The 25,591-nt window shown below is 35.0% G+C and overlaps 1 protein-coding gene across 3 annotated transcripts in view; it reads left to right on the top strand.

Annotated features, from left to right (window-relative positions):
- Positions 1 to 25,591, top strand: part of DEPDC1B (DEP domain containing 1B) — a 96,053-nt gene that overhangs the window by 56,398 nt on the left and 14,064 nt on the right. For all 3 annotated transcript variants that reach the window (XM_057743051.1, XM_057743035.1, XM_057743041.1), the window contains exon 7: positions 2,178 to 2,318. In XM_057743051.1, coding sequence (XP_057599034.1) covers positions 2,178 to 2,318 — 141 coding nt within the window. The remainder of the gene's footprint in view (positions 1 to 2,177; positions 2,319 to 25,591) is intronic.

Below are 25,591 nucleotides of genomic sequence, written 5' to 3' on the forward strand. Positions count from 1 at the left end.
CCCATCTGCATTTATTGCAGACCATCAGCCTGGATGCTTTCGTTGTTGGCCAGCCTCAGGGTTGGCCGCAGAATGAGGGACTGATGCTAAATAAATACAAAACCAGGTTAACTGTTTTTCTTCCTTGTACACGTAGGTTGCAAGACTCCAATGAAAAGTGAATGTAAGGAGTTCTTTTCCAAAATCTTTCAGGAACATTTATAAAAACTAGATTTAAAAAATATTCTGAAATTCAACATGATAGAGAAACAAAAGATCTTAGAACTATGGCCTCCTCTCATAGGGGTCATTATGCACTGGCATTTTTAGGGAAACTTTTTTTTTTGGCTTGTTTTTGCCTTTTTTTATCAAGAATGATGAAGTGTTCACAAAGGGGCACAACCACTTAGAATGAACTGCATATTATCATGGGAGGGAGTAATTCAAGGCAACATGTATTGCTTGCTGAGACATATCACAGTATTTCAGCTGCCTAAGCTTGGGATATTGTAGAGGAGGAAGCAAGTGAAAATGGCTGTTTGCTGCTAGGTTAACGAGGTGCCACACATATAAAGGTTTAATAATTTTCCTTTTTTTAATCAATCAAATTGTTATTTTATAAGCAGTGTATAGAACACTAAAAGGTAAGAGAATTTTTGAGACCTACAAAAAACCGTTTTCACAATGTCCCAGTGGCCTTGCAATGTGAAGGCCCCAAAATACTTAACTGTTCTTTTTTTGTTTGATACTTTCACTCTAGTTACAGTGATTCTGTAGGAAGAATTTCCTTTCAATTTTACTGGCTTCTTCTGCTGTCCTGAGGGTAGAGATCTGTTGGTACAGTTGTTTAGTCCTGTGTTCTGCTGGCCTAGAGCTGGCCGATGCAGTTGCGTCCCTTCTTTCTTCCACACTGTGATGGAAATAGACAAGGCCGGCCAAGCAGCTCCTCATGGACCACTTGCCATTTCCCTCAGGCACAGGCAGACCCAGATCCTCTCCCCACTTGGCGATATAAGTCCTGCTGCCTTTGTATGGATTGCTGGGGGCGTTTGCTGCCAGCTCTGTAGAGAGCTAAGCGTTTCTCGTTGCTCATTGGTCCCTGATACAAGGGGATCTTTGTCTCACTTGTTCTAGGCTTCTTGGTTCCTTGGTTGTTACAGGTTTCTTAGAGTTACTTTGCAATATGACTCTGCTTGATAAACTATCTTTTTTAATTTTTAAACTTTTTTTAGCAGAAACGTCAATTTGTTTCTTCTTTGATGTTATTTTCTATTATAATTTTTGTTTAATAAAAATTCATTAAATGCCAGTGTTCACTCAAAAGTGTTGTTGGGTAAATAAAACCTAGACTCTTAGATCAAAGAATTGAATAGGAACTTAGAGGTCACGGTATCCATCCTCCCATAGTCTTTGTTGAGCAGTTTAAAAAAAATTTTTTTTTATATTTTATAAACTATCTTTTGATGGTGATCAAATGGAGATTTTTATAATCAGAATGAATTTAAGACACAATGTAAAATCTCCTTTTCAGAATATCTTTAGGGAAAAAAGTATACATTCTTATTAGTCTGTAATAGTTTAGAGGCAGAAATTGTTTATTTCACTCAACTCTGATTCTAGAATTTCATAATATAGCAACGATGAAATAATTAAAAACTTTAAAAATTGCTTTATAGCTTATCTATTACATATATGAGGTAATTACTATATTGGTTAACTATGTCAAGACTGCGAAAATATCGGGACTTCCCTGGCAGTCCAGTGGTTAGGAGTCCGCACTTCCACTGCAGGGGGGTGGGTTCGATATCTGGTTGGGGAACTAAGATCCCACATTCCTCATGGTGTGGCCAAAAAAAAGAAAAAAAAAAAGACTAGGAAAAATATTGAATATTTCAAATAAAAATTATCACTTTTTACATTTAATAAAAGTGCCTTTCGGAAGGTCATGAAAGAAAGAGTCGGTTACTTTGAAAATGGAAGTAAGCCAGTGATTTTCCTCATTGTTTTATAGTAGATTTCAATTTATACATAAAGTATATTTATATAAGCAAAGTGTATAGTACCAATTTTCCCTTTGAAAACTTTTCTGATCTTGAATATCTGCACACACCACACCTATGCACATAGACTAATACTTAGAGGTGATTGCCCCGTTAATGTTTCTCTTTCTTTCTCTTTCTCTTTCTCTTTTTTAACAGGGCCTAATTGTTCAGATTTGAAGCAGCCTATGTATTTAGGATTTGAAAAGGATGTCTTTAAAACTATAGCTGATTACTATGCTCATTTGAAAGAGCCTCTGCTTACATTTCACCTTTTTGATGCCTTTGTCAATGTATTAGGTAAGTTGGAATATAATGAGCGTATGTCTTCATTATTGATATGGAATCATTTCATTTATCACTGTCTTGAGACTTCATTAGCTCAACTTCCATAGCATTTTTGAGATAAAAACTATGGAGTGCTTGCCTAGTTGGAGTCCTGCTCTATAAAGGGGGAAAGAAAATTAAGCTCTGTTATAAAACCTAAACAAGGACTAATAGCTTTTATTTCTTAGGAAAGAATAGTATGTTCTAAGTCATTTTTGTAAAAAAAAGTATAACTTTATTCGTAGAGAAGAATGTAAATTTGACATTTACTGTTCCTGAGTAAATTTACTCTGGATATGACTTCATGAACAGTCAAGTGTGAGAGATATTTTCACTTAGAAATCTTATTTCTTTTTATAGAAGGAATAGGTTTTTTTTAGGACTGTTTGTTATTTGTGACATGTAAAATAAATATGGTAACTGGTCTCTAAAACTTGTTGCTATTTCTCACATAGATTTATATTTCAGAATTTACTCTGTCAAAGAAACATGGTAAAAATGAAAAAAAAATATTGGTATAGGTTTTACTGATACTGTTCCATTCTTCTTGGAAATCAGATTTTTATGTTGCTATTGTGATTGCTCAGTAAGTATTATTGTTTTCTTTTCAAAAAGTTTGCTTTAATGACCAAATCACTGTGTGGGTATCATACTCTGTTATGTAAAATTGTAGGAATTAGCATCCTCTTGGTTTTGAGTGTTGTAGGGTTAGCAGTCTTTACCTTCCCATTCTTCCTTCCCTGTCTCTTCCTTTTCTACTATCTTATTTTCTTCTTGGAAAGTATGGATACAGCCATAGTATCCTAACAAAATAAGGCATCAGCAATATGTGAAAAATGTGCCTGATCTCTGAGCATAATACTTTAAATTTTAGGATTTAATAGGATTTTGCATAAGAAGCAAAATGGAACAATTATAAATCATGTATGTAAGAGTGAGTTTGTTTTCAAAGACCAATATTGAGAACAGATGAAGGGATTAGGCCTATTACTGTATTTTGAGACAGGGTCTTCTTGATATTTTGTTTCCCACCAGGAGGAAATTTCCCCCCCAATTCCAAGGAGGATTGGGGGCTTATGTACTTGTGAATATTGTGCCTAATGATGAATACTTGCTATTATTTAAGATGCACAAGGACTGAGTAGATTCTCATTATAGCCACTTAATGCCATTATGCCACTGGTAAAAGAAGAATTCTAAAGATAGGATTAAAAACCACTTCTTAGATTGTCTGCTCATTTTCCATTTTCACAATGTTTTATGGTAAAATTTAGAAACAAAAGAACTTGGAACTTAAAAAAAAATTCCAATTAAAAAAATTTTATTTTATATTGGAGTATAGTTGATTAACAATGTTGTGCTAGTTTCAGGTATAGAGCAAAGTGATTCAGTTATACGTATACATGTATCTATTCTTTTTCCCATTGAGGTTATTACAGAGCATTGAGCAGAGTTACCTGTGCTGTGCAGTATATCATTGTTGGTTATCTATTTTAAATATAGCAGTGTGTACATGTCAATCCCAAACTCCCAATGTACCCCTCCCTCCCAGCCTTCCTCCCTGGTAACCATAAGTTCATTCTCTAAGTTTTGTGAATCTGTTTCTGTTTTGTAAATAAGTTTATTTGTATCATTTGTTTTTAGATTTCTTTCATCAGTGTCTTATAGTTTTCTGCATACAGGTCTTTTGCCTCCTTAGTTGAGTTTATTCCTAGGTATTTTATTCTTTTTGATGTGATGGTAAATGGGATTGTTTCTTTAATTTCTCTTTCTGATCATTTGTTGTTAGTGTATAGAAGTGCAACATATTTCTGTGTGTTAATTTTGTATCCTGCAACTTTACCAAATTCATTGATGAGCTCTAGTAGTGTTCTGGTATCATCTTTAGGATTTCCTATGTATAGTATTATGTAATCTGCAAACAGAGACAGTTTTACCTCTTCTTTTCTAATTTGGATTCCTTTTATTTCTTTTTTCTTCTCTGATTGCCATTGCTAGGACTTCCAGAACAATGTTGAGTAAAAGTGGCAAAAGTGGACATCCTTGTCTTGTACCTGATCTTAGAGGAAGTGCTTTCAGCTTTTCACTGTTGAGTATGATGTTAGCTCTAGGTTTATCATATATGGCCTTTATTATGTTGAGGTATATTCCCTCTATGTCCACTTCCTGGAGAGTTCTTTTTTGTTTTTTTTTTTTAAATCATAAATGGGTGTTGAATTTTGCCAAAAGCCTTTTTTGCATCTATTGAGATGATCATATGGTTTTTATTCTTCAGTTTGTTTATGTGGTGTATAACACTGATTGATTTGTGGATACTGAAAAATCTTTACATCCCTGGGATAAATTTGACTTGATCATGGTGTATGATCCTTGCAATGTATTGTTGGATTGGATTTGCTAGTATTTTGTTGAGAATTTTTGCTTATGTTCACGTCTATATTCATCGGTGATATTGGCCTATAATTTTCTTTTTTTCTTTCTTTTTTTTTTTTTTTGTGATATCCTTGTCTGGTTTTGGTATCAGGGTGATGGTGGCCTCATAGAATGTTTTTGGGGTTGTTCCTTCCTCAGCAATGTTTTGGAATAGTTCAGAAGGGTAGGTGTTAACTCTTCTCTAAATGTTTGATGGAATTTGCCTGTGAAGCCATCTGATCCTGGACTTCTGTTTGTTGGGAGTTTTTAAATCACAGTTTCAATTTCAGCACTTGTGATTGGTCTGTTCATATTTTCTCTTTCTTCCTGGTTCAGTCTTGAGAGATTATACCTTTCTGAGAATTTGTCCATTTCTTCTAGATTTTCCATATTATTGGCATATGGTTGCTTGTAGTAGTAGTCTCTTATGATCCTTTGTATTTCTGTGGTGTCCATTGTAACTTCTCCTTTTTCATTTCTAATTTTATTGATTGGAGCCCTCTCCCTCTTGATGAGTCTGGCTAAAGGTTTATTAATTTTGTTTATCTTTTCAGAGAACCAGCTTTTAGTTTCATTGATCTTTTCTGTTTTCTCCATCTCTATTTCGTTTCTGCTCTGATCTTTATGATTTCTTTCCTTCTTCTAACTTTGGGTTTTGTTGGTTCTTCTTTCTCTAGTTGCTTTAGGTATAAGATTAGGTTGTTTGAGATTTTTCTTGTTTCCTGAGGTAAGATTGTATTGCTCTAAACTTCCCTCTTAGAACTGCTTTTGCTGCATACCATAGGTTTTGGATTGTTGTGTTTTCGTTTTCATTGTCTCTAGGTATTTTTTGATTTCCTCTTTTAATTTCTTCAGTAATCCATTGGTTGTTTAGTAGCATATCGTTTAGCTCCCAGATGTTTGTGTATTTTTCACAGTTTTTTTTTTTTCCTCTTGTGGTTGATTTCTAATCTCATAGTGTTGTGGTCAGAAAAGATGCTTGATATAATTTCAGTTTCTTAAATTTACTGAGGCTCACTTTGTGGCCTAGCATGTGATCAATCCTGGAGAATGTTCCATGTGTACTTGAGAAGAATGTGTATTCTGCTGCTTTTGGATCGAATGCTCTATAAATATCAGTTAAGTCCATCTGGCCTAATGTGTCATTTAAGGCCTGTGTTTCCTTATTGATTTTCTATCTGGATGATCTGTGCATTGATGAAAATATGGTGCTAAAGCCACCCACTGTTATTGTGTTACTGTTGATTTCTCCTTTTTTTTTAAATAGGGTTTTTAAATTTTTTTGGTTGCCTTAGGTTTTAGTTGCTGTGCATGGGCTTTCTCTAGTTGTGGTGAGTGGGGGCTACTCTTCGTTATGGTGCGTGGGCTTCTCTTGTTGTGGACAGTGGACTCTAGGTGTGTAGGCTTTAGTAGTTGCAGCATGTGGGCAGAGTAGTTGTCGCTTGTGGGCTTAGTTGCTCCGAGGCATGTGGGATCATCCCTGACCAGGGATTGAACCCATATCCCCTGCATAGGCAGGCAGATTCTTAACCACTGTGACACCAGGGAAGTCCCCGATTTCTCCTTTTATGGCTGTTAGTATTTACCTTATATATTGAGGTGCTCCTATATTGGGTGCATATATATTTACAATTGTTATATCTTCTTCTTGGATTGATCCCTTGATCATTATGTAGTGTACTTCTTTGTCTTTTATAACAGTCTGATATGAGTATTGCTACTCCAGCTTTCTTCTGATTTATAGTTACATGGAATACCTTTTTCCATCCCCTCAGTTTCAGTCTGTATGTCTCTTGATCTGAAGTGGTTCTCTTGTAGACATCATACATATGGGTCTTGTTTTTGTATCCATTCAGCCAGTCTGTGTCTTTTGGTTGGAGCATTTAATCCATTTAAATGGATATGTATGTTCTTATTGCCATTTTGGTAATTGTTTTGGATTTGTTTTTGTAGGTGTATTTTCTTCCCTTCCTCTTTTGTTTTCTTGTGATTTGATAACTAACTTTAGTGTTGTGTTTGGATTTTTTTTTTTCTTTTTGTGTGTTTCTATTGTAGAATTTTGGTTTGTAGTTACCATGAGGTTTTGATATAGCAGTCTATGTATAAACAAGATTGTTTTAAGTTGCTGGTCTTTGAATTTCAAGTGCATTTCCAATATCCTGCATTTGTGTTCTCCTCATGATTGCTGGTTTTGATATCATATTTGTGTGTGGTTGATTTCCAACCTCTACTGTATGTTTACCTTTACCAGTGAGCTTTACCATTCATAATTTTCTTGTTTCTAGTTGTGGCATTTTCTTTTCTGTCTGGAGAAGTTCCTTTAGCATTTGTTGCAAAGCTGGTCTGGTAGTGCTGAATTCTTCTAGCTTTTGCTTGTCTGTAAAGCTTTTGATTTCTCTGTGAAAACTGAATGAGAGCCTTGCTGGGTAAAGTGAGTCAGACACTTGGTGGAAGCTGCCTGAAGAAATTCTCATTTGAGCACTGGCTTCTAAGAAATCAAGTGGGAAGTATTTAAAAATATGTGAATTCCAGTTTGAATCAGTTATATTTGTGATGTCACTGGTCTCTTCCACTCCAATTGTTCATTTTTATCTCATCTCGGAATTAAAGCTGGTTGTTTGCAAATTGATGTCAAAATCAGCCACCATATAAAATACTATCAGTAGAGGGTCTGAGGTGGAGAAGAATGGATAGAATGGAGAATTTATTATACATAGGTATCAGTAATAATAGACTAATATGTATAGATGGTGACATATATTAACCTTACTTGATTAGTCCTTCTCAAGTGAATATATTTCAGACTGCCTGCATTGAGAACCATATATTTTAGATCTTTACATAGTGAAAGAAGAAAGTCTTCTAGATTGTGGAAGACCGTAATTTGTTTCTATGAAGAACAGAGATTATCTAATGTAGCAATCCTGTTAGAATCTGTGGGAAAGCTATCATATCTAGGTATGTGTAAACTAGATACATAGATTGAATCCTAGGAAGAATGACTCATTCCTTAAACTTTTTGACTTACTTTGATTGGAATAGGATTCCCTATTTAAAATACTTTAAAGTAGGTGATCAGTCTACTTTGTGTAGAAGTTAATTCTGTAGCAGTTTCAGTGGAAATGGTTTTTAGTTTAGTTAATGAATTTCTTTTGTTATTCCTTTGCTTCTAGCATTAATTAATTCTAGCTTGATGCCATAACTGTGACCCTGAGAACAGTCATTGATAGGTGAAACAGGATATTGAAGAGCTTTTAAAGAAAAAAATGAAAAAATAAAAAGATATTTTTGGAGGTTTAAGACTTACTCTTTACTTATAATTAGAAATTGATTTACTTTGGCTCAGCATTCTGCCCTAACAACATAACTGTGAATAGTAATAAATCTTCATTTCCAAAATAGCAATTCCTTATATTAAGATGAGAGTTTGGCTAACTCTTGAATAGAGTGAATGAGATAGTATAGCAGCCTTTCCTCACATTTCACATGCACCCTAGAATCTTTTGAGCTGTGTAGCTTGCAATAAGTTGGCATACTGAGGAAAAGAGAAAGAAGCACAAAGGGGCATGGGAACAAGGAAGAGTGTTTTGGAAAATTGGCTGGCTTGTGTGTAGTATACTGTTAAAACCTGAGATCCTAGAGTGGTGATCTGTGGGCCAAATCTGGCTCATAAGTATGTCTGGTTTAACTTGTGTGTTTTAAAAAGAAAATTTAATTAATTGCCAGACTTTAAGAAACAGGAAGTTCACTTAAGATTTTATATTTTTGGCTTCTTTAAAAAATTGTGATATTTGGCAGCTCTGGGCTTGAATTTTCAGTGGTATAAGCTTGTAGCTGTGTAATAAGTGCCACCACTAGAAGGAGCCAGTGTTTCAGGGACATGAACTCCAATTTGCCGAGGCTCCAATGTTCTCAGACAGTGAAGCCAAGTTCACTTGACCTCTTTTGCTCATTTATTCCATTTGTCTGCTCCTATATGCAGGTGAGCTGTGGTTCCTGGTTTATGTGGTAATAGACTGGAAGGCTGACACAGTAGCTTTTCGTTGTTTGCTTTCTCCTAGATGTTAAGTTTAGAAAAATGCCATTGAGATTCACTAGACTGATTATACATTGGATCATCTAACTCAAAGACTGAGATCTCCTCCTGTGTTTTTTTTTTTCTTTTTTTAAATAAATAAGCTTATTTATTTATTTATTGGCTGTGTTGGGTGTTCATTGCTGCACACAGGCTTTCTCTAGTTGTGGTGAGTGGAGGCTACTCTTTGTTGTGGTGCACGGGCTTCTCAGTGTGGTGGCTTCTCTTGTTGCAGAGCACGGGCTCTAGGCATGTGGGCTGCAATAGTTGTGGCATGCGGGCTCAGTAGTTGTGACGTATGGGCTTAGTTGCTCCACGGCATGTGGGATCTTCCCAGACCAGGGATCGAACCCATGCGCCCTGCATTGGCAGGCAGATTCTTAACCACTGCACCACCAGGGAAGTCCCTCCTCCTGTGTTTTTTAACCTAGAAATATCTATAAGGTTAGGTTTTCCGTTCTTTGGTTCTTTTGTATAGTTATTTCTAGGAGATCCTCTGGAGCTGTGTGCCATCTTGCTTTGTTACCTCTATGCCCTCATGTACTTCCAGTTATCTCAGGGTCCTCAGCCCATGGTAATCCTTAGGGGAAAACAGTTCCTTTTTTCAGAGAGTGCCTACTTGGTGCACTTGACCAGACAGAGGGCTCTTACCCCCATTAGTCCAAAGTTCTTGCTGGTGGTGCTGTCTGCTCTCAGGGCCCAGGGATTATGGCCCAAGCTTTTGAAGTTGCAGATGGGCCAAGATAAGTATACTGAATCACCTTCAAATGTAATGACTACTGTTATGTCAAGACTGTTGGAATAAAGTGAGTTAGGTAGTTCTTAAAGATGGAAATTTAGGCGAATGTCTAGGTATTTGCTGGCTATAACTAAACACATAAGTTATTTATAAGTAATCACTAAGATAATTGACAAAACTTGGGGAAAAATTAAGACCTTTCTCATACTACTCAGCAGGATTAATTCCGGCTGGATTAGAGAATTAAATTTTAAAAATGCAAATCTAAAATAGATGATATTTATCTGATGTTGGGGTGAGTGAAGGACTGTCTAAGCATAAAAGCAAAAGAACTCATAAAAATGCTGTAGCAGTTTGGGACTTCATGTACAAAAGGGCATCATCTTGTGTGTGTGTAAATCTGTATCTACCTTTAAGCAATTCACAAAGGCAACTTGCTTGTTTTTCCTTAAAAGCCTCCAGCAAAGTAGTCCCGTTTACTGTGTCTCTCTGTAGGCAGGGAGTACTTGCCAATAAATGTGTAGTTTGCATTCTTCCAGCTTAGTATAAACCATTTCCTTTTTATACCTCTTCTCAGTGAAAATGAAACTGTAACATATTTTTTTTATTCCTTTGGTTGTTCGAAAACTACAGTGAACCCTTCTCGAGTCTCTTATTCTCTGGCTGAACAGACGTGGTCCATTAACTTTCTGGGAACTCCAAGCCTTCTCAAAAGTCTTCAGGTTTCACTTCTGTGTTGAAGTTCCCATAAGGAATAGCTTATTGTTAACATTGTATACATTAGTGGAATGATCAGGTCTACTTTGCAAAAATGAAAATTTGTGTTCCTAATGATTTGAAAATAGAAATATAATGTCACCTTTGGAGAATGGGAAGGAGGGTGACAAAAAGAGGTGTCACACAAAGTACTGAAGAATTCTGAATCTGTCACATGGTCATTATGGCCAAAGTGTCACCTAACTTCTTAAAAAAACTTTACAAAATCCCATTGATTTTGATTTTATTACTTTTTGCTAAGGAATAGTTGGGTTTCTTTGAGATTTAATTATTTATTCACATATCCATCCTTAATTCAGCTAAATAAAAAATGTTTCCCTGATTGAAAAAAGTCTCACAGATGAATTGCTTAAGTAATTTGGAGGATAATTTATCATCTTTTCATTATTATATTCTTTTTTTTTTCCTTGGGGGGGGTACACCAAGTTCAATCATCTGTTTTTATACACATATCCCCGTATTCCCTCCCTCCCTTGACTCCCCCCCCACCCTCCCTCGAGTCCCCCCCACCTTCCCCATCCCAGTCCTCTAAGGCATCTTCCATCCTCGAGTTGAGCTCCCTTTGTTATACAACAACTTCCCACTGGCTATCTGTTTTACAGTTGGTAGCATATATATGTCTGTGCTACTCTCTCCCTTCATCTCAGCTTCCCCTTCACCCCCCACCCCCTCCCAAACCTCGATTTCTCCAGTCCATTCTCTGCACCTGCGTCCTTGTTCTTGTCACTGAGTTCATCAGTACCATTTTTAGATTCCGTATATGTGAGTTAGCATACAATATGTCTTTCTCTTTCTGACTTACTTCACTCTGTATGACAGACTCTAGGTCTATCCACCTCATTACATATAGCTCCATCTCATCCCTTTTTATAGCTGAGTAATATTCCACTGTATATATATGCCACATCTTCTTTATCCATTCGTTTGTTGATGGGCATTTAGGTTGATTCCATGTCCTGGCTATTGTAAATAGTGCTGCAATAAACATTATGGTACATGTTTCTTTTGGGATTATGGTTTTCTTTGGGTATATGCCCAGGAGTGGAATTACTGGATCATATGGTAGTTCTATTTGTAGTTTTTTAAGGAACCTCCAAACTGTTTTCCATAGTGGCTGTACCAACTTCCATTCCCACCAACAGTGCAGGAGAGTTCCCTTTTCTCCACACCCTCTCCAACATTTGTTGTTTCCAGATTTTGTGATGATGGCCATTCTGATCAGTGTGAGGTGATCCCTCATTGTGGCTTTGACTTGCATTTCTCTGATGAGTAGTGATGTTGAGCATCTTTTCGTGTGTTTGTTGGCCATCTGTATGTCTTCTTTGGAGAAATGTCTATTTAGGTCTTCCGCCCATTTGTGGATTGGGTTATTTGCTTTTTTGGTATTAAGCTGCATGAGCTGCTTGTATATTTTGGAGGTTAATCCTTTGTCCATTGTTTCATAGGCAACTATTTTTTCCCATTCTGAGGGGTGCCTTCTAGTCTTGTTTATGGTTTCTTTCGCTGTGCAAAAGCTTTTAAGTTTCATGAGGTCCCATTTGTTTATTCTTGATTTTATTTCCATGATTCTAGGAGGTGGGTCCAAAAGGATCTTGCTTTGATGGATGTCATAGAGTGTTCTGCCTATGTTTTCCTCTAGGAGTTTTAGAGTGTCTGGCCTTCCATGTAGGTCTTTAATCCATTTGGAGTTTCTTTTTGTGTATGGTGTTAGGAAGCGTTCTTATTTCATTCTTTTACATGTAGCTGTCCAATTTTCCCAGCACCACTTATTGAAGAGGCTGTCTTTTTTCCATTGTATATTCTTGCCTCCTTTGTCAAAGATAAGGTGCCCATATGTGTTTGGGCTTACTTCTGAGTTCTCTATTCTATTCCATTGGTCTTCCTTTCTGTTTTTGTGCCAGTACCATACTATCTTGATCACTGTGGCCTTGTAGTATAGTTTGAAGTCAGGAAGCCTAATTCCACCAACTCCATTTTTCCTTCTCAAGATTGCTTTGGCTCTTCAGGGTCTTTTGCGTTTCCATACAAATTGTAAGATTTCTTGCTCTAGTTCTGTGGAAAATGCCATTGGTAATTTGATAGGGATTGCATTGTATCTGTAAATTGCTTTGGGTCTTACAGTCATTTTCCCAATGTTGATTCTTCCAATCCAAGAACATGGTATGTCCCTCCATCTGTTTGTGTCGTCTTTGATTTCTTTCATCAATGTCTTAAAGTTTTCTGCATACAGGTCTTTTGCCTCCTTAGGCAGGTTGATTCCTAGGTATTTTATTCTTTTTGTTGCAATGGTGAATGGGAGAGTTTCCTTAATTTCTCTTTCTGCTCTCCCGTTGTTAAGTGTATAGGAATGCACGAGATTTCTGTGCATTAATTTTGTATCCTGCTACTTTACTAAATTCATTGGTGAGTGCTAGCAGTTTTCTGGTAGAGTCTTTACGGTTTTCTGTGTATAATATCATGTCATCTGCAAAGAGTGACAATTTTACTTCTTTTCCAATTTGTATTCCTTTTATTTCTTTTTCTTCTCTGATTGCTGTGGCTAAAACTTCCAAAACTATGTTGAATAATAATGGTGAGAGCAGACACCCTTGTCTTGTTCCTGTTCTTAGAGGGAATTCTTTCAGTTTTTCCCCATTTAGAATGATGTTGGCTTTTGGTTTTTCATATATGGCTTTTATTATATTGAGATAATTTCCTTTTATGCCCATTTTCTGGAGAGCTTTTATCATAAATGGATGTTGAACTTTGTCAAAAGCTTTTTCTGCATCTATTGAGATGATCATATGGTTTTTATCCTTCAAGTTGTTGATATGATGTATCACGTTGATTGATTTGCGTATATTGAAGAATCCTTGCATCCCAGGGATAAACCCCACTTGATCATGGTGTATGATTTTTTTAATATGCTGTTGGAGTCTGTTAGCTAGTATTTTGTTGAGGATTTTTGCATCTATATTCATCAGTGATATTGGTCTGTAATTTTCTTTTTTTGTGACATCTTTATCTGGTTTTGGTATCAGGGTGATGGTGGCCTCGTAGAATGAGTTTGGGAGTGTCCCTCCTTCTGCAATATTTTGGAAGAGTTTAAGAAGGATAGGTGTTAGCTCTTCTCTAAATGTTTGATGGAATTTGCCTGTGAATCCATCTGGTCCTGGGCTTTTGTGTGTTGGGAGATTTTTAATCACTGCCTCAATGGCAGGTGTATTCTTAACCACTGTGCCACCAGGGAAGTCCCAGATAGGAAGATTTTTTTATGTAAAACTATTTGTGATAGATCTTTACAATCTATAATTAGGATAAGCACTATTATATCATTCTGAAATGCAAGAAACAAGTTACCTCTGAGGCTACAGAAGGCCCTTGTCATTTTGTGATGATGAGATTGTAGAAACGGTGAAAGATGAAAAAGTTACTCTTTTAGCTTTTAACAAAATGAAATGAATCCAAAGAATAAAATAGTTAAAACATTGAAACTCTTTGGTTATAAAATAAGGATAGAATACTAATGTCCTTCAGAAGTTCTTAAAACAGAACCTTAAACAAAACCAAGAAGCCCTTTAAAATCATTGAGGAATCTGCAAGTACTTGTTGAAGATGTCTCAAGTTCAGTTGTAGACTGTCATGGATACTTGAAAGCTAAGTTCTCTTGCAGTCATTTTTTCCTGAATCCTGTAGTGTGCTTTTGTCAGTAAGCTTTTAATGAAGGGGGCAAAAAAGATTAGGTAATAGTTAGCAATGAGAAAGAAGTTAGGAAATAGAAACAGAGAGCTCAAATTAAACTGTTTTCGAGAATTTAAGAATTCCTACATGTATTTGAACTGAGGAAAGCAATATATATAGCATTCCAAGATTCAAAGGCAGAACTAAAAATGAGTCCTGCTTTGACATTTGAACAGATTGAAAAATGACATACTTGGGACAGGATGCCAAGAAGGACTTAATATTATAGATGTAACAGATCTTCTCTGGTCACATCATACCACTTTGTGGATCACCCATGTGCTTATCTTCATCTCAGAGCCATTGGTTCAGAAGCTACCCGTTGGATGTGAATTCTATGTAGTAGAACAGAATTAAAAAAACAAACCCATAGAATAGTGTACAAAATATCAGAGTGCATTGTATATAATAAGAGTAGGTATTTTTTTATAAACTTTTTTGTTTTAAATGCCTATGTATTTGTATACATATTATTTGATATAAAATATATTTCTTAATTTTAGGTGTAGTAAAAAATTTTTGGAAAAAAATGTACTCTAAATTTTGTCTCTACCTACCTATATAGTAATATGATTGTGAGGATTTAATGAATGTGAAGGTTTCTCAGAAAGTATACTATTGTTCAAATATTACTAGTAATAATAGGTAATTGTGAAAGATGCTTACATTACACATGGTTTATCATTTATGCATGATTAAAAATCACATGATTTGTCCTTTACATTTGGATAAAAATACCTTTTACCTATGGCTCATATTTTATAAAGTTATATTCAGCTTTTCATTCCTAATTGTTGTGGAATTAGCATTTTAAAGTGATTTGAGAGTTTCTTCAGGGATAAACTACATTCTGCTTTTACTTTGTGCGAGGAAAACTGCTAGTAGTTTTCCTTTTGAAACCTGGCTTTCATTTTGAATTCTCAGGAAAATGGTTTTGTGTGCTCTTGTTGGTGTGAAGGAGCTAGTTTCAAATTTAGGTGCGTTGAGAAATTCTCTGTTCTTTTTATTCTCTAATCCTTCCTTCAAGTTGAAGAATGCAGCATGGCATTTTATTTGACTATCTGCTTATTGAATATTTGTGCATACTTTCTGAAGCAACATTTCTACTTCTATGAATTTATCCTTAGGAAGTAACTGGCTACTTGGTAATACAGCATGGTATTTAGGGTGTGCATGGCCTAGACTGTGTGGACTCAAATCCCATTCTCCTACTGACAAGCTGTGTGATTTGGGCAAATGATATAATCTCTTTAAGACTTACTTTTCTTTATCTGTAAATGGAAATTATAATAGTATCTACCTCACAGAGATTGTTGTAAAAATTAAATGACATACTGTTAGTGTTTAGAACCCTATTGGATACATAATAAAATGATTAGTAAATGCTAGCTATTTTCATAATCATTATAAATTAGGTTCATCATTATAAATATTAGCTGCTATCCTTAGTTTTAATTTTTTAAATTAATTAATTAGGCTCTGCTAGGTCTTTGATGCTGTGCGCAGGCATTCTCTACTTGCAGCAAGTGGGGGCTATTCTTCATTGCAGTGCACGGGCTTCTCACTGTGGTGGCTTCTCTTGTTGCAGAGCATGGGCTCTAGGGCTTCAGTAGTTGTGGCATGTGGGCTCGGTAGTTGTGGCGCATGGGCTTAGTTGCTTCACAGCATGTGGGATCTTCCCAGACCAGGGATTGAACCTGCGTCCCCTGCATTGGCAGGCAGATTCTTAACCACTGCGCTACCAGGGAAGTCCAAGTCTGAAAGGTTTCCTTGTCTATAAAATGGGGCAATATTTCCTACAGTATAGAATAGTCAAAATTATTAAATGGGAACAGATAAAATTGCTTAATATATAGTAACTGGGGCCTAGAAGGCATTCAGTAATGTTCAGACTTCCGGGGGGGGGGGTGGGTAGCAGAATTTTCAAAATCTAATTTGATTCATAAGCAAACAAAATGGTAATATAACTGATCTCCCAAGTCTTTTCAGTCAAGACATTAATTTAGCACCTATAGTGTTCTAGGCACCAGAGCAGAAAATAAAAATTATATGCTTGCCAGAATCGACTTGAAGTGTATAAATATTCCTGTATTATATATTTAATTTTAATAAGCATACAGGTATTCTCTTGTACATTGTGAGTAAAAGTATTGTTCAAAATTCTGGACTCACTTTAATATATAGTATTATTTTTATAACCTTCACAATACCCCTGTTAGATTGGTACTAGTATTATTTCCCTTTCCAGTTGAGGAAAATCTCAGTAGACCTGAAGAGAAGTTGAATAGTTTTCCCAAAGTTATTTGGTTCTATACCATCTTACCATGCTGCTAGTATCTCTACTTTTCTAACGCTGAGTACATGAATGACATGACTTTTTTTCTTTTTTACAATTTCTTTTTGGTGATTTTGGAGAAGTTTTACAAATTAGAGGTATTATAGGAAATTATTTATATAAGAGTTTCTGTAATTTTTAAATCTAATTTTTACAAACATAAACAGCTAATGGCGTTATGGAATGAGAATGAAGAATAGTTTTTTCTTGTCAGAGGCAATATAATATGGGGGTTCAGAATGCAGACTTTGCAACTGGTTCAGACTCCAGCTTCTCCACTTACAAGTTGTGTGATTTGTCCTTAGTCTAATATGATGGTGTCCTAATAAGAGAGGAGATTAATCTTGGACACAGACACAAGGGATGACCATGTGTGGTCAGAGCGAGAAGACAGCCATCTGTAAGCCGTAGAGAGAGGCCTTAGGAGAAACCAACCCTGCTCACACCTTGATTTCAGATTTCTAGCCTCCAGAACTGTGAGAGGAAAAAAATTTTGTTGTTTAAGCCACCTAGTCTGTGGTATTTTGTTATGACAGCACTAGCAAACTAATATAAGGCAATTATACAGAGAAAAAGCTCCACAGCTCTGCATGGAGATCCCCTTAAATCTGTTGCTGAATATACACTAAGCTGTACACCTCTAGGGTGATATTCCTCAGAACTGGGCAAATCATAACCACAACTAGATACCACTTAACACCCACTAGGGTAACTATATAAAAAAGATGGTTAACAAGTATTGGTGAGAATGTGGAGAAATTGGAACCCTCATACATATATAAAATGGCATCGCCATTTTGTAAGACAGTTTTGCAGTTCCTTAAAAAGTTAATCCTGGAGTTACCATATGATTCATCAATTTCACCCTTAGGCATATACTCAAGTCAATTGAAAGTATATGTCACTACAACTTATACATGAATGTTCATAGCAGCATTACTCAGAATAGTCAAAAAGTCCATCAAATGATGAATGAAAAAATGCAGTATATTTATACAGTGGCATATTTAGCAATCACAAGGAAGGATGTACTGTAACATGCTACAACATGGATGAATCTTGAAAACATTATTTTAAATGAAAGAAGCCAGACACAAAAGATCATATATTTTATGATTCCATTTATGTGAAATGTTCAGAACAGGCACATCTATAGAGACAGAGATTAGTGGTTTCCAGGGACTTGAGGGGAGGAGAAAATGGGGAGTGCTGCTAATAGGTGTGGATATTTCTTTTTGAAGTGACAAAAACATTCTGGAATTAGGGGTGATGGACGTAACTTAGTGAATACACCAAAACCCACTGAATTGTGCACTTGTAAAAAAAAAAAAAAAAATAGATAATCTCATTAAAAAAAAGAACAAAGAAAAAAGGACCAAATTGGACTTCAGGAGTTAAAAAAAACTGGGGATAGAGGAAATTAAGCTGAACGCAGCCCCCATGACATATAGGATAATATTAAGCAGTCTAATATAATGTATTCGGAATCCATGGAGGGGGTCCTTCAAAATGGTTCATGTATTCTTTTGCCACCTCCCCAGCATCCTTGAAGCACTTTCTTTATTTTTGCCACTGCAGGCTCATCTTTTACTTTCTGTCACCATGCTGGAATCAGCCATTTCTTTAAGGATTCTTGGTTCCTTTTTGTAGAGAATGATATTTAGAACCGAGATCTCGTGCTCAGTTACTTAATGTGCTCATTGTTATTGGTGGTATTGTTCATAGAAAGAAACAACATTCTCAAATAACACTTTAAGAAGTAACCCTGCAATTTAATTTCCAAATTTTCACCAAAAGTACTGTTTGGAAGGAGGGTGATTGTTAAATTGGCAGAATGAAGACATCATGTGCCCACCACCCTGATCCAACCCATACATTTCTCCATCTTGTAAAGATATCCATGTGTTTCTCTGTATCTAGAAGCAGAATTGCCAAATTGTTTGGTATTCAGGTTTTTACTAGTTCTACAAATTGTTTCCCAGAGTCGTTCTAGCAATTTACACACCATTAGTGATATGTTCTTATTTGACCATTTCCTTACCAATACTTGGTTTAATCAGGCTTTTAAATTTTTCTAATCTGATGGGTATGAAAAGGAATCTTATTGCTGTTTATTGGTCATGTGGGTTTCTTCTTCAGTAAAATACTTTTTGTATCCTTTATCCATTTTTTCTGTTGGTTTTTCTTTTTTTGTTTTTCTAAAAATACGTTCTAGATACTAATCCTTAAGTCTGGCAAATACCATTTCATAGTCTGTGGCTTGTCTTTTGATTGTAATCACAAGGTAGAAAACTTCCATGCTTTACTTTGGTCAAATTACTTTGTGTGTCTGAAGGAATCTTTCTTTATCTTTAAATCACAAAGAGATTTTGTACTAAGATTTTTGAGTTTCACTTTTGTCATGTTTAGGTCTCTTAAATCATTCCTTTAAATCATTTATTTTTAAATTAACTTTTATTGAAGTATAATTAACAAAATTAAAATGCACCCATTTTAAGTACAGTTTTGGTCAATTTATACTAGCGTAATTATCATTACACTTAAAATATAGGCCATTTCCATTTCCCCTTTATGGTCCCCATATGCTTTTAATCCCCAACCCCATCACTGGCACCAGACAACCAGAAATAGAAGCTTTCTATGCATAAAGAATAGATTTGCTTTTTAAGAGGTTCATGCAAGTGGAATACATGCAGTATGAACTTTGTATTTGGCTTCTTTTGCTCTGTAATGTTTTTGAGATTTTGTTCATGCTGTCTCATGTACCAGTAATTTGTTACATTTTATTGCTGAGCATTCTGTAGTATGGATGTGCCACAATTTATTTATCCATTCATGTGTTGGGACATGTGAAGTTTTTCTCTCTTGGGCTATTATGAGTATATACCTGTTATGAACATTCGTGTACAAGACTTTGTGTGAATGTAGGTCTTTCTTCTTTTGGGTAAGTATCTAGAAATGGAATTGCTGGATAATATGGTAAATGTATGTTCACTCTTGTATGAAAGTGACCATCTATTTTCCAAAATAATTGTGTAATTTTACATTTCCATCAGTGATGCATGAGAATTCCAGTAGCTCTTCCTTCTTGTCAGCATTTCACATTGTCAGTCTTTTACATTTTAGTCACTCTAGTGGAAGCATAGTGTATATTTTTTTGGTTTTAATTTGCATTTTTCTCATGACTACTAATATTGGGCATCTATTTATTTGCTCAGTGGCCATTCATATATCTTCTTTTGTAAAGTGTCTATTGAAATCTTCATTTCTGTCATTTTTTTAAATTGGCTTCTTTGTTCTCTTATTATTGAGTTATTGGTATGTTCTAAAAGAGAAATAGACTCACAGACATAGAAAACAAACTTATGCTTTCCAAAGGAAATGGGTAGGGGAGATAAATTAGGAGTTTGGGATTAACATATACACACTACTATATATAAAATAAACAACAAAGACGATGTAGCACAGGGAGCTATATTCAATATCTTATAATAACTTATGATGGAAAAGAATCTGGAAAAGAATTACATATATGTATATCTGTATATATATGTATAGATATATACTATAATAAATATGTATATAAATATATATATTTAACTGAATCATTTTGTCATACACCTAAAACTAATACAACATTGTAAATTAACTATTCTTCAATAAAAAATGGTTATTAAAAAAAGTTATTGCTATGTTCTGCACGTAAGTCCTTTGTTAGATGTATTTATTGCAAATATTTTCTCCTAGAGTTTGTTTTTTTTTTCTTCCCATTTTCTTAACAATGTCTTTCAAAAAGCAGGAGTTTTCAGTTTTGAAGTCTATTTTATCATTTTTTTTATGGTTCATGCTTTTTGTATCTCAAGAAAATTTTGCCTACCTTTAAATATAGTACCATTTCATTTATAATGTTACTACCTTACAAGCATATTGTTTCATTTTTTTCTACTGCCCTTTGTGCAATTGTTGTCATACATTTTAGTGCTACATATATTTTTAATAAATGTTATAACCCTACTATATATTATTTTTCTTTAAACAGATGATTTTCTTTATTTCCGTTTGCTTTTTTTAAAAAATATTTTTCTTCTAGTTTTTATTGAGATATTGACATACAGCACTGTATAAGTTTAAAGTATACTGCATAATGATATGATTGTGTGCATCCTGAAATGATTACCAGAGTAAGTTTAGTGAACATCGTCATCCATCCATAGATGCAAAATTACAGACATAGAAAAAGTTTTTTTTTTTCCCTTGTGATGAGAACTCTTAGGATATACTGTTAGCAGTTTTCATATATAACATACAGCAGTGTTGATTATATTTATTTTGTTGTACATCACATTCCCAGTACTTATTTATCTTATAGCTGCATGTTTGTACCTTTGACTGCCTTCATCCAATCACCCCACCCCTGGCTCTGGTAACCACAAATCTGATCTCTTTTTCTATGAGTTTGTCTGTTTGTTTGTTTTTGGTATATAGTTGACCCACAACACTATGTTAGTTCCTGTTATACAACATAGTGATTTGATATTTCTGTGCATTTTAAACTGATCACCAGGATGAGTCTATTTACAATATGTCACCATACAAAGATATTATGTAGTTATTGACTATAGTCCCCTGATGTACTAAATGTATATATATGTAATTTCATATCTGTGATGCATGTATTTTGCAACTGAAGGTTTGTACCTCTTAATTTCCCTCACTTTTTCTTTCCTCCCCCTACACCTCTCCACTCTGGCAACCACCTGTTTGTTCTATGCATCCATAGCTCTGTTTTTGTTGTTATGTTTATTCATTTCTTTTGTTTTTCAGGTTCCACGTATAAGTGAAATCATAGTATTTGTCTTTCTCTGACTTATTTCACTTAGCGTAATGTCCTCTAGGTTCATCTATGTTGTTGCAATGGCAAGATTTTATTCTTTTTAACGGCCGAGTAATATTCCATTGTGTGTGTGATGCACACACACACATGCACACTCACACACACCCTCTTTATCCATTCATCTATTGATGGTCTTTTGGTTGCTTCCATATCTTGGCTATTGTAAATAATACTGGAATGAAATAAGGGTGCGTGTGTCTTTTATAATTAGTGTTTTTGTTTTCTTCAGATAAATACCCAAGAGTGGAATTGTTAGATCATATGGTAGTTCTATTTTTTAATTTTTGAGGAATCTCTGTACTGTTTTTCATAGTGGCTGCACCAATTTACTTTCCCATTAACAGTTCACAAGAGTTCCCTTTTTTCCACATCCTCGCTAACACTTACTTGTTGTCTTTTTGAAAACAGCCTTCTGACAGGTGTGAGGTGGTATCTCACTGTGGTTTTGATTTGCATTTCCCTGATAATGTGTGATGTTGAACATCTTTTCATGTGTCTGTTGGCCATTTGTGTGTCTTTTTTGGGAAAAATGTCTATTCAGATCCTCTGCCCCCTTTTTAATCAGGTTGTTTGGTTTTCTGATGTTGAATTTTATGAGTTCTGGTTTTTGTTGTTTGTTTGTTTTGTTTGTTTGTTTTGGTATTAACCCCTTATTGGATACATTGTTTGCAAAATATCTTCTCCCATTCAGTAATTGGCCTTTTTGTTTTGTTGATAGTTTCCTTCACCATGCAAAAAGCTTTTTAGTTTGATGTTGTCCCATTTGTTACTTTTGCTTTGTTTTTTGGATACATGTCCAAAAAATATAAAAAAACCAATGTTAAAGAAGCATATTGCCTGTTTTCTTTTAGAAGATTTATGGTTTCGGGTCTTACATTTAAGTCTTTAATCCATTTTGAATTTACTTTTGTGCTTGGTGTGAGAGAGTACTCCAGTGTGATTCTTTTGCGTGTAGTTTTCCAGTTTTCCCAGCACCAGTTATTGAAGTGACTCTTTTCCCCCTTTTCTTGCCTCCTTTATTGTAGATTAATTCTTGTCTCCTTTATTTTAGATTAATTGCCCATATTAGTGTGGTTCATTTCTGGACTCTCTATTTCATTGATCTGTGTGTCTGTTTTTTACCAGTACCATACTGTTTTGGTGACTGACAGTTTGTAGTATAGTTTAAAGTCAGGAAGTATGATACCTCCAGCTTTGTTCTTCTCAAGATTGTTTTGGCTATTCAGGGTCTTTTGTGTTTCCATAAAAATTTTAGAATTATTTATTATAGTTCTGTAGAAAATGCCAGTGGTGTTTTGCTAGGGATTACATTGAATTTGTAGATTTCCTTGGGTAGTATGGCCATTTTAACAATGAGCACGAATCCATGAGCACTGCACATCTGTCTGATTGTTTTTGTCATCTTTGAATTCTTTCATTAATGTCTCATTGTTTTCAGAGTATAAGTTTTTTACCTCCTTCATTAGATTTATTTGTAGGTATTTTATTCTTTCTGATACAATTGTAAATGGGATTTTCTTAATTTCTTTTTCTGATAGTTCATTACCAGTATATAGTAATGCAACAGATTTTTGTGTATTGATTTTGTATCCTGAAACTTTGTTGAATTTGTTTATTAGTTCTAACAATTTTCTGGTCCTGGACTTTTATTTGTTTGGAGTTTTTTGATTACTGATTCAATTTCATTATTGGTAATTGGTCTGTTCAAATTTTCTGTTTCTTTCTGATTTAGTTCTAGGAGACTGTACATTTCTAGGAAGTTATCCATTTCTTTTAGGTTGTCTGATTTATTGATGTATAATTGTTTGTGGTAATGTCTTATGATCCTTTGTATTCTTGTGGTCACTGTTTAACTTCTCATTCATTTCTGATTTTATTGATTTGGGCCCTCTCTCTTTTTTTCTTGATGAACTGACTTAACAATTTATCAATTTTGTTTATCTTTTCAAAGAACCAGCTCTTAGTTTCATTGGTCTTTTTTATTTTTAATTTATTTCTTTTGGTTTGTTTTTTTAGTCTTTTTTTTTTTTATTTGTTTCTGTTTTGATATTTATAATTTTTTTTCATTCTACTAACTTTGGGTTTTGTTTGTTCTTCTTTTTCTTGTTCCTTTAGGTGTAAGGTTAGATTTATTTGAGATTTTCTTGTTTCCTGAAGTAAGATTGTATCATTTCCCTCTCAGAACTGCTTTTGCTTCATCAATTTTGGATCATTGTATTTCCATTCTTATTTACCTCCATGTATTTTTTTATTTCTTCAGTGACTCATTGGTTGTTTAGTAGCATATTATTTTCATGGTTTTTTTTTTTTTGCACTTTTTCTTGTAGTTGATTTCTAGTTTTATAGTCTTATTGTTGCAAAGATATTTGATATGATTTCAGTCTTTTAAAATTTGAGACTTGTTTTATGGCCTAGCATGTGATCTCTCCTGAAGAATGGTCCATTGCTCTTGAAAAGAAAATGTATTCTGCTGTTTTTGGATGGAATATTCTGTATATGTTTATTAATTCGATTGGTCTAATGTGTCATTTAACGCCTCCATTTCCTTATTGATTTTCTGTCTGGATGATCTGTCCATTGATGTAAATGGGGTGTTATTATTACCTACTATTATTGTTCTACTGTTCATTTCTCCCTTTAATATTTGCTTCATGAATTTGGGTGCCTTATTGTTGGGAGAATATATATTTAGAATTGTTATATCTTATTGGGTTGATTACTTATCATTTTGTAATATACTTCTTTGTCTCTTGTCATAGTCTTTGTTTTAAAGTCTGTTTTGTCTGATGTAAGCATTTCCACCCCACCTTTTTTTTCCATTTCCGTTTGCATGAAATGCCTTTTTTCATCCCCTCACTTGCACACAAAGACTCTGTGTGTCTTTAGATCTGAAGTAAATTTCTTGTAAACATCATATGTGTGGATTTCTTTTTTTTAATCTCTCAGTCACTTTGTGTCTTTTCATTAGGGCATTTAGTCCATTTACTTTTAAAGTAATTTGATATGTATGTGCTTATTGACATTTAAAAATATTTTTTAATTAACCAATTTATTTTTGGCTGTGTTGGGTCTTCTTTGCTATGCATGGGCTTTCTCTAGTTGCAGTGAGTGGGGGCTACTCTTCATTGTGGTGCACGGGCTTCTCACTGCGGTGGCTTCTCTTGTTGCGGAGCACAGGCTCTATGCATGTGGGCTTCAGTAGTTGTGGCACTTGAGCTCAGTAGTTGTGGCTCGTGGGCTCTAGAGTGCAGGCTCAGTAGTTGTGGTGCACAGGCTGAGTTGCTCCGCGGCATGCAGGATCTTTCCAGACCAGGGCTCAAACCCATGTCTCCCTGTATTGGCAGGTGGATTCTTAACCACTGTGCCACCAGGGAAGTCCCCTTATTGCCATTCTGTGAATTGTTTTCTGGTTGTTCTTGTAGTTCTTTTTTGTTCCTTCTTTTGCTTTCTTTCCTTGTGATTTGATGACTTTCTTTAGTGTTATGTTTGGATTCCTTTTGTGTGTGTGTGTGTGTGTGTCTGTGTCTTTCTCTTGTGGGTATTTGGTTTTTGATAAGGTTCATATATAACCACTTCTAAATACACATGATTATTTTAAATTGATAATCTCATAACTTTGAATGAATTTTAACAACCCTACAATTTTAACCACACCCCCCTTAATGTTTTGATGTTGTATTTTACATCTTTTTGTTTTGTGTATCTTTTAACTACATTTCTAATAGTGGCCTTTTCTTTTTTGCTTTGAGAAGTCTGTTAACATTTTTTGTAAGGCCAGTGTGGTGGTGCTGAAGTCGTTTTTAGCTTTTGTTTATCTGTAAAACTCTTTGTCTCGCCTTCAAATCTGAATGATAACCTTGTTGGGTAGAGTACTCTTGGTTTTTCCTTTCATCTCTTTGGGTATATTGTTCCCATTCCCTTCTGGCCCACAAAGTTTCTGCTGAAAAGTCAGCTGGTGGTCTTATGGGACTTCCTTTGTACCTATTTGATTTTCTCTTGCTGCTTTTAGAATTCTCTCTTTACATTTAATTTTTGCCATTTTAATTATAATGTGTCTTATTGTGGACCTTTTGGGGTTAATCTTGTTTGGGACTCTCTCTACTTCTTGAACATGGATGTCTTTTTCTTTTGCCAGGTTAGGGATATTTTAAGCTATGATTTCTTCAAATAAGTTCTTTGCCCCCTTCTCTCTCTGTTCCCCTTCTGGAACCCCTATAATTCAAATGTTAGTATACTTGATGCTGTTCCAGAGGTCTCTTAAACTATCCTCATTTTAGAATTTTCTTCTTTTTCT

The sequence above is a fragment of the Hippopotamus amphibius genome, chromosome 1 (assembly GCF_030028045.1).
Source record: "Hippopotamus amphibius kiboko isolate mHipAmp2 chromosome 1, mHipAmp2.hap2, whole genome shotgun sequence".
Lineage (NCBI taxonomy): Eukaryota > Metazoa > Chordata > Mammalia > Artiodactyla > Hippopotamidae > Hippopotamus > Hippopotamus amphibius.